General features: G+C 36.3%; 1 protein-coding gene across 3 annotated transcripts; it reads right to left on the bottom strand.

The window, feature by feature from the left end:
* Positions 1-5,943: 5,943 nt before the first annotated feature.
* On the bottom strand, positions 5,944-8,593 carry LOC147512348 (cycloartenol-C-24-methyltransferase 1-like). Of its 3 annotated transcripts, XM_086595325.1 has the most exons (6): positions 8,291-8,566; positions 8,032-8,105; positions 7,852-7,936; positions 7,715-7,778; positions 6,650-6,861; positions 5,944-6,510 (listed from the first exon to the last, which is right to left on the bottom strand). In XM_086595325.1, the coding sequence occupies exons 1-5, from the start codon at positions 8,294-8,296 to the stop codon at positions 6,848-6,850; spliced, it is 243 nt and encodes an 80-aa protein (XP_086451451.1). In that variant the 5' UTR covers positions 8,297-8,566; the 3' UTR covers positions 5,944-6,510; positions 6,650-6,847. The 3 variants fall into 3 exon arrangements, with proteins under 3 accessions (XP_086451451.1, XP_086451450.1, XP_086451449.1); XM_086595324.1 differs by having other exon boundaries at positions 8,032-8,593; XM_086595323.1 differs by lacking the exons at positions 5,944-6,510; positions 6,650-6,861 and having other exon boundaries at positions 7,431-7,778.
* Between the last annotated feature and the right edge of the window lie 4,153 nt (positions 8,594-12,746).

Below are 12,746 nucleotides of genomic sequence, written 5' to 3'. Positions count from 1 at the left end.
AAAAGCAAAACAAGTTTAGGCAATTGGTCAAACCACTACCCACAACAGTAAGCCCAAGCCCAAGCTTGAACTCGACCCGATGTGGTGGATAACAAATGTGGGACTATCTACAATGCACTAAAATGGAGAGAACACACTTTGTTCATCTCCTCCACTTTGCACACACACATTAGTATTTAGAAATACTTATAGAGATTCCAACAATCCCCCACTATTTCAAAATACTAATAGTCCCCCACTATTTTGGAATAGGATATTACAAAAGAAATGGGTTAACTAAATGCTAGAGAGAATCGAAAAAACAATGCATAAGATACTGGTGCTTTACGGGATTGAACCAGTCATAGGGTAACATGTCTTATAATACGTGAAAGTGGTGGATTAAAAAATCTTTGAACAAACATTCCCTTGTAGTAAAATAGATCACATGCACCCACACGTCTCTTTCATTATATGCCCGTTTCAAGCGGTTTTGTGCTTTTTTGGCCCATACGCCGTGTTTCCATGAATGCTCTAGAGTACTTGCACGTATACTCATAAGAACCGACCCAGTTCTACATTCACGTAGGTGGATATCCATCAAGTGTACATTGCAGTTAAAATACACTATCTTATTATAAAATGGACTATGGATTCCAATAAGAGTAAAATAACTCATCCTGACTCATTGCAATTCTAGTTATACAATAAGTGTACCATCTCGCCATAGGGTGGGACATCTCATAAATAAATAAGACGTTAGTACTGCAGGACGACGAAGTGAGTTGTTTTTCTCTTTGAACCTACTTCATGGGATCGCCAATCACATAGGTAGGGTTGCCGTCAGTGTTGCCCTATATATGGGCATAAGTCCCATCCCCTTCGACGTATAACCACTTGCCTCCAAATAAGTGGTACGGTCAGACATGTGGCCAAACTAAGTATGACCTAACATAATCTCTAGCAGCTGCTTGATTAAGTTATATCTCAAACTTATGTATATACATTTCCCATTGCATATATTTCTTTATGTCTTAGCTATTGCAATGAGACAGTTGCAAAGCATAGACACATCAGGAGGCTATTTAGAGCTAATGAGAAGATTTGCCAAGAGGTTGCTAACCCACTCAACATCATCACATGCCTTTTATAAGGCGATTAACTTGGATAATATCCAAGACACTTAATTTCCACCAAGGGTAAACACATAAACATTACTGGATCCAATTTATAACACATTACCCTTCCAACAATGATGGAAATCTACTAAATATAAGTCCATAATCAATGGCTCCGCTATAGTACTTGGATAAACTAACAATATACATCTAATGTTTCTTATAAGAACAATGGGTTATCAACTCAATATGCCATTAATGTAGGCAATGTCATGTCTCACATATATAATTCATCAAGTACAATAGGCTACCAATGATATTGACATATTTAGTATGAGAAAACACAAGTAGATTATTTTTCATAAGATGGATATTTGCCACAAAAGGTGTTAACGCATGCTTACTATTAGAATACCCATACTTTTCAGTGAAAAATATTTCTACTACGTGCTAAAACAATATAATAAGACCAATATGAGTTATAATTCCTATATTCACCAGTCATTCAATTATGTAATGCCCAAAATTCCCCTAGACCATCCGGCCGGTCTGGTTTAAGGTAAGCTGTAGGCTTCAACCATATTCAAACGTCAACATTTTGACAACTGAATATAGCAGTTACAGAAATGAGTTTAACAACATAATGAACTATCGTTTTCAATGACGGTCTATTATGTGTTTCAAATAGAAATTTCTCTGTCTCATACACATTCTCAATGCTAGCACTTATGATATTAAATCATCTAAACAAAGAGAGATTAACACATATGTCTTGCTTTACTCTAAAGAAAAGACACACCTTTACCAACAACGGTACTTTGACATCCATATGACACTAATATGTTGTTGAATTGCGCATGCCATGTATAGGCGCTTGAATCAACTCATACAAAGATTTAACTAAATTGTATACCTTAAGCTCATCACCTGGTTCTACTTGGTATTGTAGTTCCTCACAACTACTCAACTAGAGTCTTTAGAATTCTGAAAAAGAAATTCTAGTTACATGAGCAAGGTTTTAAAGTAGTATAAATCTTATCTCTGATTGAAACCCCTTGGCTATTATTATTAGCCTTGTATTTTGCAATACAACTATCACGTTTTAGTTTTCTCTTGAATATCCAATTCAACCTATAGATCCCCCAATAAAACAAGAGTCCAGTTTAGAGGAGTTGTATCCTTAAAAAAAGGACACTTCTCATAGACAGACAACTTCCTTATAGGTTAATGAATCTTTCTCAAAAAACATATAAACATCATCACCGTGAATGGTGGATATACTCACTGATAGTCTTCCAAATTTCTTGTTCAGAAATTATGGGATCCTCTTACATAGTTCATTATGAACATCCAACCACTCTATGCCAATTTCACAGAAAACACATCCTCAAATAAAATTAGCATATAAGACATTCAATAATAGTGTGGTATCTACAAGATTGTTATCACGCATGACAACTAAAATAAACATCACTATTATTATGAGTTTCACCAATGAACATCTATTAGGTAGTTCTAGGCCTCAAAAATATTTCTTTTAGATTCATTCACAATAGCCTTGGCAAGACACCCCCCACATTTTGAAACATTTTTGGATAGACCCAAGACCTTTCCATACTTTGTAGTTCAGTGCCTTTCCAATTATCTTGTGAGATGAACTATGGTAAAACATTGTCATGCATATGGGTCACCACCCCCCGCAGTTTAATGGTTACTCAACCTAATTAAACTTAAATGCAAAACACATTATACCGCTCATAAACACTAAAAGAAACAACAACAATAATATGCACTCTTATGACAAGAATATACTTTATTCAAGTATATGATTATGGATCATATTAAACATAGTCATATTATGTTCATGCTATCTATATGAAAGGAAATCCACAAGTGATTCAAATGAATTTTAAAGAATAGAAGAATTAGATGAAAAAGGTTTTACCCAAGATAATATCATTATCATTCTTCTTTTCATCATTCAACATTCCAACTTACATAGAGAGATAATCCACGCACTTGTACATCACCTTGGCTATTTATTCATAATCACAGAAGGATAATGTCTAATAAGACAATCCATAAGCGTTACATCTCCTTGTCTAAAATAGTCACTGGAGGATATTGTCTAAGAAGACAATCCATAACCTTACATCTCCTTGACTAAATTAGGTTTAGGAGGATATGATTGTTTCCCATATTGTTTCCTCTCGTAGACAACGATGCTCATTACTTAATAATATATGACATGGTTAAACTTCATGCCTATGTTAAATAATGCATTCATGCCAAACATGGTTAATATCATATCATAGGTTTAGAAAAAGTAAACTTTAACTGTACCCCTCACAACAAAAAGTATACGATATTTAAACAAATTTGGCTACTGAATATGCAAAACAACTGAGGACTTCACCTCCTCTTTTTACATGAGCTCAAGCAAGATAGGATACCCTATCAACAAGACCTCAAGTACTACCACAACATCTCATGGCTCAACCCATTAATGTCTTCAACTAGAAAAATTTACCAATAAACTATCATTAAGTTCAAAGTAAATCCACGATGATTAATATCCAAAACTAGCATGCTATACAACTTTAACATATGCTATATTTGATATAAGCTGCAAGTTACTTCATCTAACATGTATTTTCACAATAGTACAATTATAACCATCGTTTAACAACACGTACACTCAATAGAGGTAAGCAATTATGTATTGAATACATTATAATTACTATCCAAGATTTGAGTGTGATTGACATTAAATATCTTAAGGTCTCTCTTAGACCATCTACATATGTACAAAGAAAAATAATATCAAACTACTTCTAGTCAAACCAAATTAATATCTTAGTGATAAACATGTATAATTTGTTGACTAGGTTATTAAAAAAGTTTAAGCTTAGGGATTTCCCTCCTAAGAAAAACTAGCATGCAACTCAAGACAAGAATATCACCATATAATCAAACCAAAAGAATTGCAAAGAGTGAAATAATACGATACCTAACCGATTGAAAAACCGGATTACTATATTTTCCTCCTCCTAGAAAAAACAGTTCAAAAGAACTGTAATTTTGAACCAGCTCAGGACGAATTGGGTATCAAGCCTTATACCACTGGAAAGATATTTGAATTAGCTATCCAACACAAAAAGCGGATTGCAAAACCGAGATCTGAGCTGAAAATTACAACAGTTTCCATAACGAGTGACGCAGTTGTCAAAAAGACGAACTTTGACGTTTTTCTGGATAGAAATCTCAAATTTGTCTCCCACAAACGTAGGAGAAAGGTCTACAACTATATAGGGTTTGATAAACCACAAAATATCAATTAAGATTCAATCTTTAATTGGTTTCCCTAACAAAAACGAAATTATCAGAAAATTTCTAAAGTCATAACCCAATAACATAGACAATAACTCAAAGTAAAATACTTATCTTTTGATTGCCGTATTTAAAGCACTTTCTTTTGTTCTACTACGAATCTTTTCTTAAGATTGTTAGAATAGTTGTATCAACACAGCAACTAGAGTAGAACAGAAGGAACAGTAGACAAGAATAGGATTAACAGGTAATAACCAAGGCGTGGATTAGGCTGTCCTTAAGGAAAGATTTTGCCCCTTCTAGTAGAAAGGCAGCAGTGACGTCTTCCTCACATGATTCAATGGTTAACAGCATTCTGACTTTGCACTAGAACAGACTACCCTCTAGAACAACAATATAACTCTCTCTCAAGGCTCAGGAGAAGAAGAAAGAAGAATAGGATAGGTTATAGTTTTTGTTTATCCGAGATGGGTTTTACGATCCATTAAAAAAGTCTATCCCCTATGGACTCACAAATCTATTTATAGAGGTTAGGTCGGTCTCCTAAACAGATAAAGAAGAGAGACCAACTCCTAATAGAACACCAAAACTTGCTGCTCAAGAAAAAAAGCAAAACAAGTTTAGGCAATTGGTCAAACCACTACCCACAACAGTAAGCCCAAGCCCAAGCTTGAACCCGACCCGATGTGGTGGATAACCAATGTGGGACTATCTACAATGCACTAAAATAGAGAGAACACATTTTGTTCATCTCCTCCACTTTGCACACACACACTAGTATTTAGAAATACTTATAGAAATTCCAACAGTAGCTTATATAGCCGAGACTACTAATCTTAAGTGAATTTAGAACTGTTCGATAAAAGTAAACGACAGTCATATTGCCCTCATTCTTTTCAGGTTTGATTGAGTTGCATCTCTTATTCAAAAGTGCATCCTTACTAAATTTCCAGAGTTAGATCAAACTCTGTTTTGAATATAATGAATTAGAATATGTAGGATAGATTATTGTAATCGAAGATAATTCTAGCCATTAAACAATCAAAGATAAGTAGCTGTCAGTTTGATATATATTCATACAAACAGAAAGACTCTTTAGTGTACATCTTGCAAAAGCATATTAAAACATGGTTTCGCTATGTCCAGTCAGGCCCGGCCCTGACCAGGTGCATTGTGGGCGACGGCACAGGGCCCATGATGTGCAGGGCCCAAAATATGTTTAGTTTTATTGCCAAAAAGCCTAATATTTTTTGAACAGTGAACAATACAATAAAAATCGGAGACCCATAATGTGACCCACTAGGCCACTATGTCAGAAGAATAAATAAATGAGATAAGTCCCCCTCCATAACTCCATAGTTTTTTTTTTTTTTTTGATAAAAATAAATCCATAGTTTATAACAGTTAGTATCTCAATGACTACATATTTTTTTGTCATAGTCTCAACGACTAGAAGCAATAATAGCTTGAACAGCTCTCTTAGCTCAATTAGCAATAAGGACACAGTGATCATTCATTCTTCTCTCATCAAGCAGACCACTATCTTTATTCATTTAAGCATATCAGGTTCTATTATTCTTACTCAATCCTTATATAACTTCATTTTTAAAAAAATGCTTCTTAGAAAGTGTCAATGTGGAAAAGAAAAGCCCAAAAAGAGGAAAAGACTTGTAAAACTAACTAAATAACAAAAAATATCCCTTGATAAATTCATTCTTAAATAACCACAAGGTTTTGAAAGAAATTTGGTGTTGATGGAAGAGGGCCACATTTCACCGTTTGCACAGGGCCATTAAATCTCAGGAACGGCCCTGTGTCCAGTCATGGTGGCAACTGCTGTGACCGCAGCGTTGTTACTTGCTTGCCTTCCATCAATCCGCAAACGCAAGGAAGAAATTACAAATTTCTGAATGTGTAATGCTATCCCTTGCTCTCATGTTTCAGAAACCAACTCCAAATGTGACTCTCGCTTGTCTGTAAGTCCATTTCTCAATCTTGTAAGTTGAATTGGGTAGAACGACATCTCCCTCCTTACAAAGCGGCACTCAACATCTCTCTTGTCTTAGCTAGAGGAGAGAGGAAACTGCAAGGAATGAAAAGGAGAGGGGCGCGCACCAGTCAATAAGGGCTTAATAATGAACTATGAAGGCTCTGATAATGCACTATATATTCACATTGTGCATGCATGTCTACATATCTAACAGGAAATTTTGTTTGATTACCTTGAGTTGTTTATGGCACACATTCAATCTGTTGCCTTGTTTCATATTGGAAAAGTTCGACTTGTCAAGTTCATTCAGTGAGTCTGAATCTTAAGTATCCACATCTTGAAGCACACAGCATCAGTTTGAACTCTCTATACATCGATAGAACCAGTTCTTGAAGCCACGTATATATGCTAGGCCGCATAGCTCAGCTGGTTAATCAAGTTCCTCTCATAGAGCAAAAAATAAAAAATAAAAATCAAGTTCCTCTTTACTTAGATTAGCAAAGGCGAAGAGCAGGTGAGCAGCACTAACTAGCACAGATAAGTCTGTCTAAGTCTAGAGAAGTAGGCAAAGGTTCCTAAAACAGAAAGTTTAAAAATCTATGCATGTACAAGTAAAATCACGTTTGATCACCATCCTCAACCTACCTATTGTCATCTCTCCATTCGAAATTTTTGATGTATTGTCCCTATCGCGTAATCCATTTTATGTTTCTTCAAGGGCTTTGTCTTGGCGCTTCCTCTTTAAATTAAAAAAATAAGTTCAAATAGTGGACAAGTAGTCAAGTTGAGAGAAGATAGAGTCATATCCCAACAGACAACACAAATAGTGTTCCAAGCCAGTCACTCTGATATTAACTCTCAATACATGTTACCCCACATATACACAAGGTGCCCAGATAATACAACCCTAAACTCCTCAAAAGCCCTCGTCCATATGCCATTTGAAATGAAGTAGGAAAAATATGTCATGGTCACGAGGCTTAAGCCTATGAGCCTATCAAAGGCAAGGCTAATTATGTCTACCACTCTACCAGAAAAATATGTCCTGCTGATAAACGTGATTTACCGACTACCAGATTACATCCATAGTCATTATAAACTACATAGTAGCACTCATTCTAATGATTCATCAATTAAAACTATCAGATTTAGCTTAATGCATGGTTCATTGTCTTTACAAAGACAATAGAAAACAACTGTGTCCTGTGGGAGGAAACAAAACGTAATTCAGAGGAACAAAATGGTTCTAGAATTTTTTGGTATAGAAATATGCAACTCTTCATGGTATATGGTTTACCTAAATCTCGCGATTTCTCTGAGTGGCCCACCAATTCCACATTTCCACATCCCACGTCCAACACCTATTTGGAAGATGTAAACATGTTTAACAAGAGAAAACTATCATGTTACTGCAATCTGCATAAGGGAGCAAACCTTCTGTCCAGGTTTCAAGCATAGTTGTAAAGCAAGATAGTGCTCATGTCGCTTGATACTTTCCCGAAGCGACTCACCATTCCATCTGGATATATCATTTATACGCATCATCGATTCATAAGAAGCAGAAGAAGAAGACATCATAAGATACATATATAGTAAGAAAGGTTCGGTATAAACCTGTTTGCGAAATGGAAAGACTCTCCCCAGCCAAATTCATAGAGGCTGGTTGAAAGGTCATAGTATTTGTTAACCTGAAAATCAATGGTAAGATATTCCATAGTGAATGATAAAATAAAAAAAAAATAGTTAGGATGAATGTATTGGTCGTGAGAAGAAAAAAAATACAATGAGATAATATAACTATTATTAGTTAACTCAGAGTTTTATCTAAAGACGACAATATTTCTCGCTACTGTATGCAAACACATTCACCGACCTTCATTCTTCAATAAAGATAATGATTTTCAAAAATTTAATCGTTATTATCATCCTCCCAAGGTTCCAGACGGATCTTTTCCAGTCTTAACACCTCCATACTCTTGATGTTATTGTTTGATTCATCTAATCCATTTCATGATGAACAAGGATTCTTTTGATGACATAGCCAATTTCACTATTGAAACATATGCTTCAAAGTTTCCTAAAAATGTAAAATCCAATACAATGAGCATAAACACCCTATGGAGAAACTTCTTTCCAATTACTTTGGTATAGTCACTACGTATTACATCTTTAATATATAGAAAAATGTGGGGTGAGTAATAGCGTTTTGGTATACATTTCAGAGACAATTTCGTAATTTCCAATTTTTTTTTTTCTTTTTGAGAGATAAAATAGTAATTTAACGTTTATAATTTTTTTTAAAAACTCAATAGAGCCCACGTGGTACCACGTGCACAGTAGCTCGTGGAGAATAATTCATCAAATACTAAAAGAATATTCTAGTAGATGAGATGTCGTATTGTCACTTGGGAAAAGTGCTAAATGAGTTTTAGAACAACACTAATAGGCCAACAAATCATAACTGTGTTGACTCACGTTCAGTGACACATTCGGTAACACACGAATTCAACAGGCACCAAAGCAAATTCTTTGAAGCATCAAATAAGTAACAATACAAGGAGTATTGACTTTCAGTCACGCTAACATGCAAATTTTAGTCAGTTTTTGTTATTTAGAAACTCTGTGTTTCCTTATATTTTGGGTCGTGTAATGTTGATTTGATTACTAGTACTTATTTGATAAATTTTTATCGTCAGTTTGAGATGGTTGATTTTGCGCGTAATGTGTTTGATGAAATTGGGGAGATCAAAAGCGTGAACAATAAGTCCTAATACTATGACCATTGTAGAGAGGATGAGATGCATGTTGTCTCACTTTAAGTTACCTAGAAGTTATTGAATAAAAGCAACGTGCACAACTGTATATGTGATCAACCTATATCGCTTTCGAAGCCTCTGAATAGTGATTATCCAGAGAGAGTATGGTCAGGCAGAGATATTGATTATAGATACTTGAGGGTATTTGGATGCAGAGCATTTGTTCATATTCCTAAGGATGTGAGATCCAAGCTTGATGACAAAGTCAAGCACTGCATTTTTCTGGGTTATGGGGATGACAAGTTTGGCTACAAACTTTATGATCCGATTAACAAGAAGATAATCTGAAGTCGAGATATTGTGTTCTTGGAAGACCAAACTATAGCAGACTTTGAGAATGGTGAGAAGCTAGAAGTTTTCATTGATAATCTTGTTGACTTAGAACCAGAAGTTCCTACTGTTGAATGTGCAGAAGGTATTGAGAATGTAGAGAACCATGAGTTTGAAGCTCATGATGATGATCCTATAACTCATGATGGGATAGAACCTATTGACATAGAAGATGCAGATGAAGTGCAGGAACCGGCCACCACCTGAGCAAGATGAAGTGCATCCTCCTGAGCCACAAGAAGATAGGGTAAGGAGGTCCGACAGAGAGAGACAAACTTCAACCAGGTATCCACTATATACATATATTTTATTATCTGATCTTGGAGAACCTATGTACTATCAAGAAGCTCTTGAATGTACAAACAAAGAGAAGTGGTTGAAGGCCACGCATGAGGAGATGAATTCTTTGCATAAGAATCATACTTATGACTTAGTTGAGAAACCCAAAGAAAGAAAAGTTCTCAAGAATGAGTGGATCTACAAAGTCAAGCATGAGGAGAATAATTCATATCCAAGGCACAAAGCTCGCCTTGTTGTAAAGGGATTCGGTCAACGGAAAGGTATTGACTTTGATGAAATTTTCTCTCCTGTGGTTAAGATAACTTCTATTAGGGTGGTATTGGGTCTGACCGCAAGTATGAACCTAGAGGTTGAGCAACTAGATGTCAAGACAACTTTTCTTTATTGAGACCTTGAAGAAGATGTCTAAATAGAACAGCCAAAGGGGTTTGAGGTCAAAGGCAAGGAACACCTAGTATGCAAGCTGGTAAAGAGTTTGTATGGATTGAAGCAGGCACCGAGACAGTAGTACATAAAGTTTGATTCCTTTATGGTGAAGCATGACTATATGAAGTTTGCTTCTGATCATTGCGTGTTTATTCAGAAATTTTCTAGATGGGGATTTCATAGTGCTCTTGTTGTATGTAGATGATATGTTGATAGTTGGCCAGAACATCAACAAGATATCAAAGCTGAAAAAAGACTTGAGTAAGTCCTTTGAGATGAAGGATTTGGGTCAAGCAAAGCAAATACTTGGGATGCGGATCACTCGTGACAGAAAGAGTGGGAAGGTATGAATTTATCAAGAAAGTTACATTAAGAAGGTGTTGAAGAGATTCAACATGGATAAAGCGAAGCCAGTCAATTGTCCACTTGGTGGCCAGTTCTGCATGACCAAAGATATGTGTCAAAAGCGTGAGCATGAGCAGAGTAAAATGGAAAAGTTTTCTTATGCATTCGCAGTGGGCAGCTTGATGTATGCAATGGTGTGTATAAGACCAGATATTGCTTTCGCTGTTGGTGTTGTAAGTCGTTTTCTGTCAAATCCGGGTAAAGAGCATTGGGAAGGTGTTAAGTGGATATTGAGATATCTCAAGGGCACTTCCAAAGCGTGTTTGTGTTTTGGTGGGAGTAAGACCTTACTTGAAGGCTACACAGATGCAGACATGGAAGGTGATGTTGATTCTATAAAGTCCACTTCCGATTATCTATTTACTTTTGCAGGGGGAGTAGTTTCTTGGCAATCTAAGTTGCAAAAGTGTGTTGCCCTCTCCACTACAGAAGTCGAGTATATAGCAGCCACTGAGTGTTGTAAAGAGATGTTATGAATGAAGAGGTTTTTCGATGAACTAGGGCTAAAGCAGAAACAATTTGTAGTTCTATGTGACAGTTAGAGCGCCATCCATTTGAGCAAGAATCCGAGTTTTCATTCTAGATCCAAGCACATACATGTGCGTTATCATTGGATTAGAGAAGTTCTGGAAGACAATAATTTGTGTATTAAGAAGATCCATACCGACAAGAATGGGTCGGATATGATGACCAAGGTCTTATTAAAAGGTAAGTTTGATGTTTGTTGTGCTACTGCCGGAATGGTAGCACACTCCTCCTGTTGATTTGGGAATGCATGGAGGTATCCCCCCTCACTATTCGAGAGGGGGAGATTGTTGGAGTTATCCCTCCCATGAGGATGAGGAAGAGGAGAGAAACTAGTACTATTTGTGTGAAGAAGTCTGAGTGCGCACACGCTCAGATTGGTCGTGACCAAGGCGCGCCCGCACCCTTGCCGTGAAAAAGAAGATAATTTTTTTTCAGCCCTTTCATGAAACATGTCTACTGGAAGTCTGAAGTTGGGAAAATAAGAGGGCGCGTGTGCGCGCTTAGATTTGCTTATCTGAGAGCACGCCTGCACTCATGCCTGAATAAGTCGGGTTCTTATTTTTCCTACAGTAACACGAAATTTCGCAGACGCGCTGAAATTTCAGATTACTATAAAAACAAAAGTTAGGTTTTGGAAAACCAAGTCTTGAAATAGAAACCCAATTTTGAGAGCAATCAAAATTGAGAGAAAACCCTTGCAAAGAGAAAAGCTTGCAAGGAGAGAGAAGTGATCAAGTAAGGTGGAGAGACTTGAGAGAAGTGATTGTAATCTTCCTTCCCATACTTATAAAATGATTAGCTCTTGTGGAAGTAGGCATCATTGGCCGAACCATGGTACATCTTTGTGTTGTGGTATATTTTACTTGCTTTATATTTCTATTGCTTGTTTGCGATAGTTATATCCATAGATTAGGATTGTGGTTGTTGGTTGTAGTGAAATATTATATTTTTTTATGGAGTAGTAGATTGTCCAAGTACAAACTATCTTAGTGGGGATCGATTGGTATCGTTTTCCCCAACAACCATAACTTGTATCAAAATAAAGTCTTTTGGGGGACAATCAGTAGTTCAGTAGTGATTATCACAAGACCTTCTAATATTTATCACAAGGCTATGAGGTGAACTTGCATCAATGTAGAAGCCTACAAGAAAGAGGAAATCAATGAACAAAAGATTCGTTTGCAATGTGATGATATTTGTTTTAGTAACTTGATTGCAACTAGTGATAAGAGAACTAGTATGAAGATCTATTTTGATGGGGCATATGATAGGATCACGAAGAGAGGAGCAGCAGCAGCGGTTTGTAAAGATAATGAAGGACAAGTCCTTGGAGCAATGTACAAAAGGTTTAGAGCTGATGATTCTTTGCAGGCAGAAATGGTTGGAGTAGAGATTGCAGGAATACTCTTGGATAGATTGCAGCTAACGCAAGTGGTGGTGCTTGGAGACAACAAGAACCTAATGAAGCAGTTGCAGAGAGAAGAAACTCAAGGTGATTGGAATAGAATTGATTTTCTGCAAAAG

The sequence above is a fragment of the Coptis chinensis genome, chromosome 3, assembly GCF_015680905.1.
Source record: "Coptis chinensis isolate HL-2020 chromosome 3, ASM1568090v1, whole genome shotgun sequence".
In the NCBI taxonomy this organism is placed as follows: domain Eukaryota; kingdom Viridiplantae; phylum Streptophyta; class Magnoliopsida; order Ranunculales; family Ranunculaceae; genus Coptis; species Coptis chinensis.
Note: the sequence above shows the minus strand (reverse complement) of the source record. Positions and strands in the feature narration are given on the sequence as shown.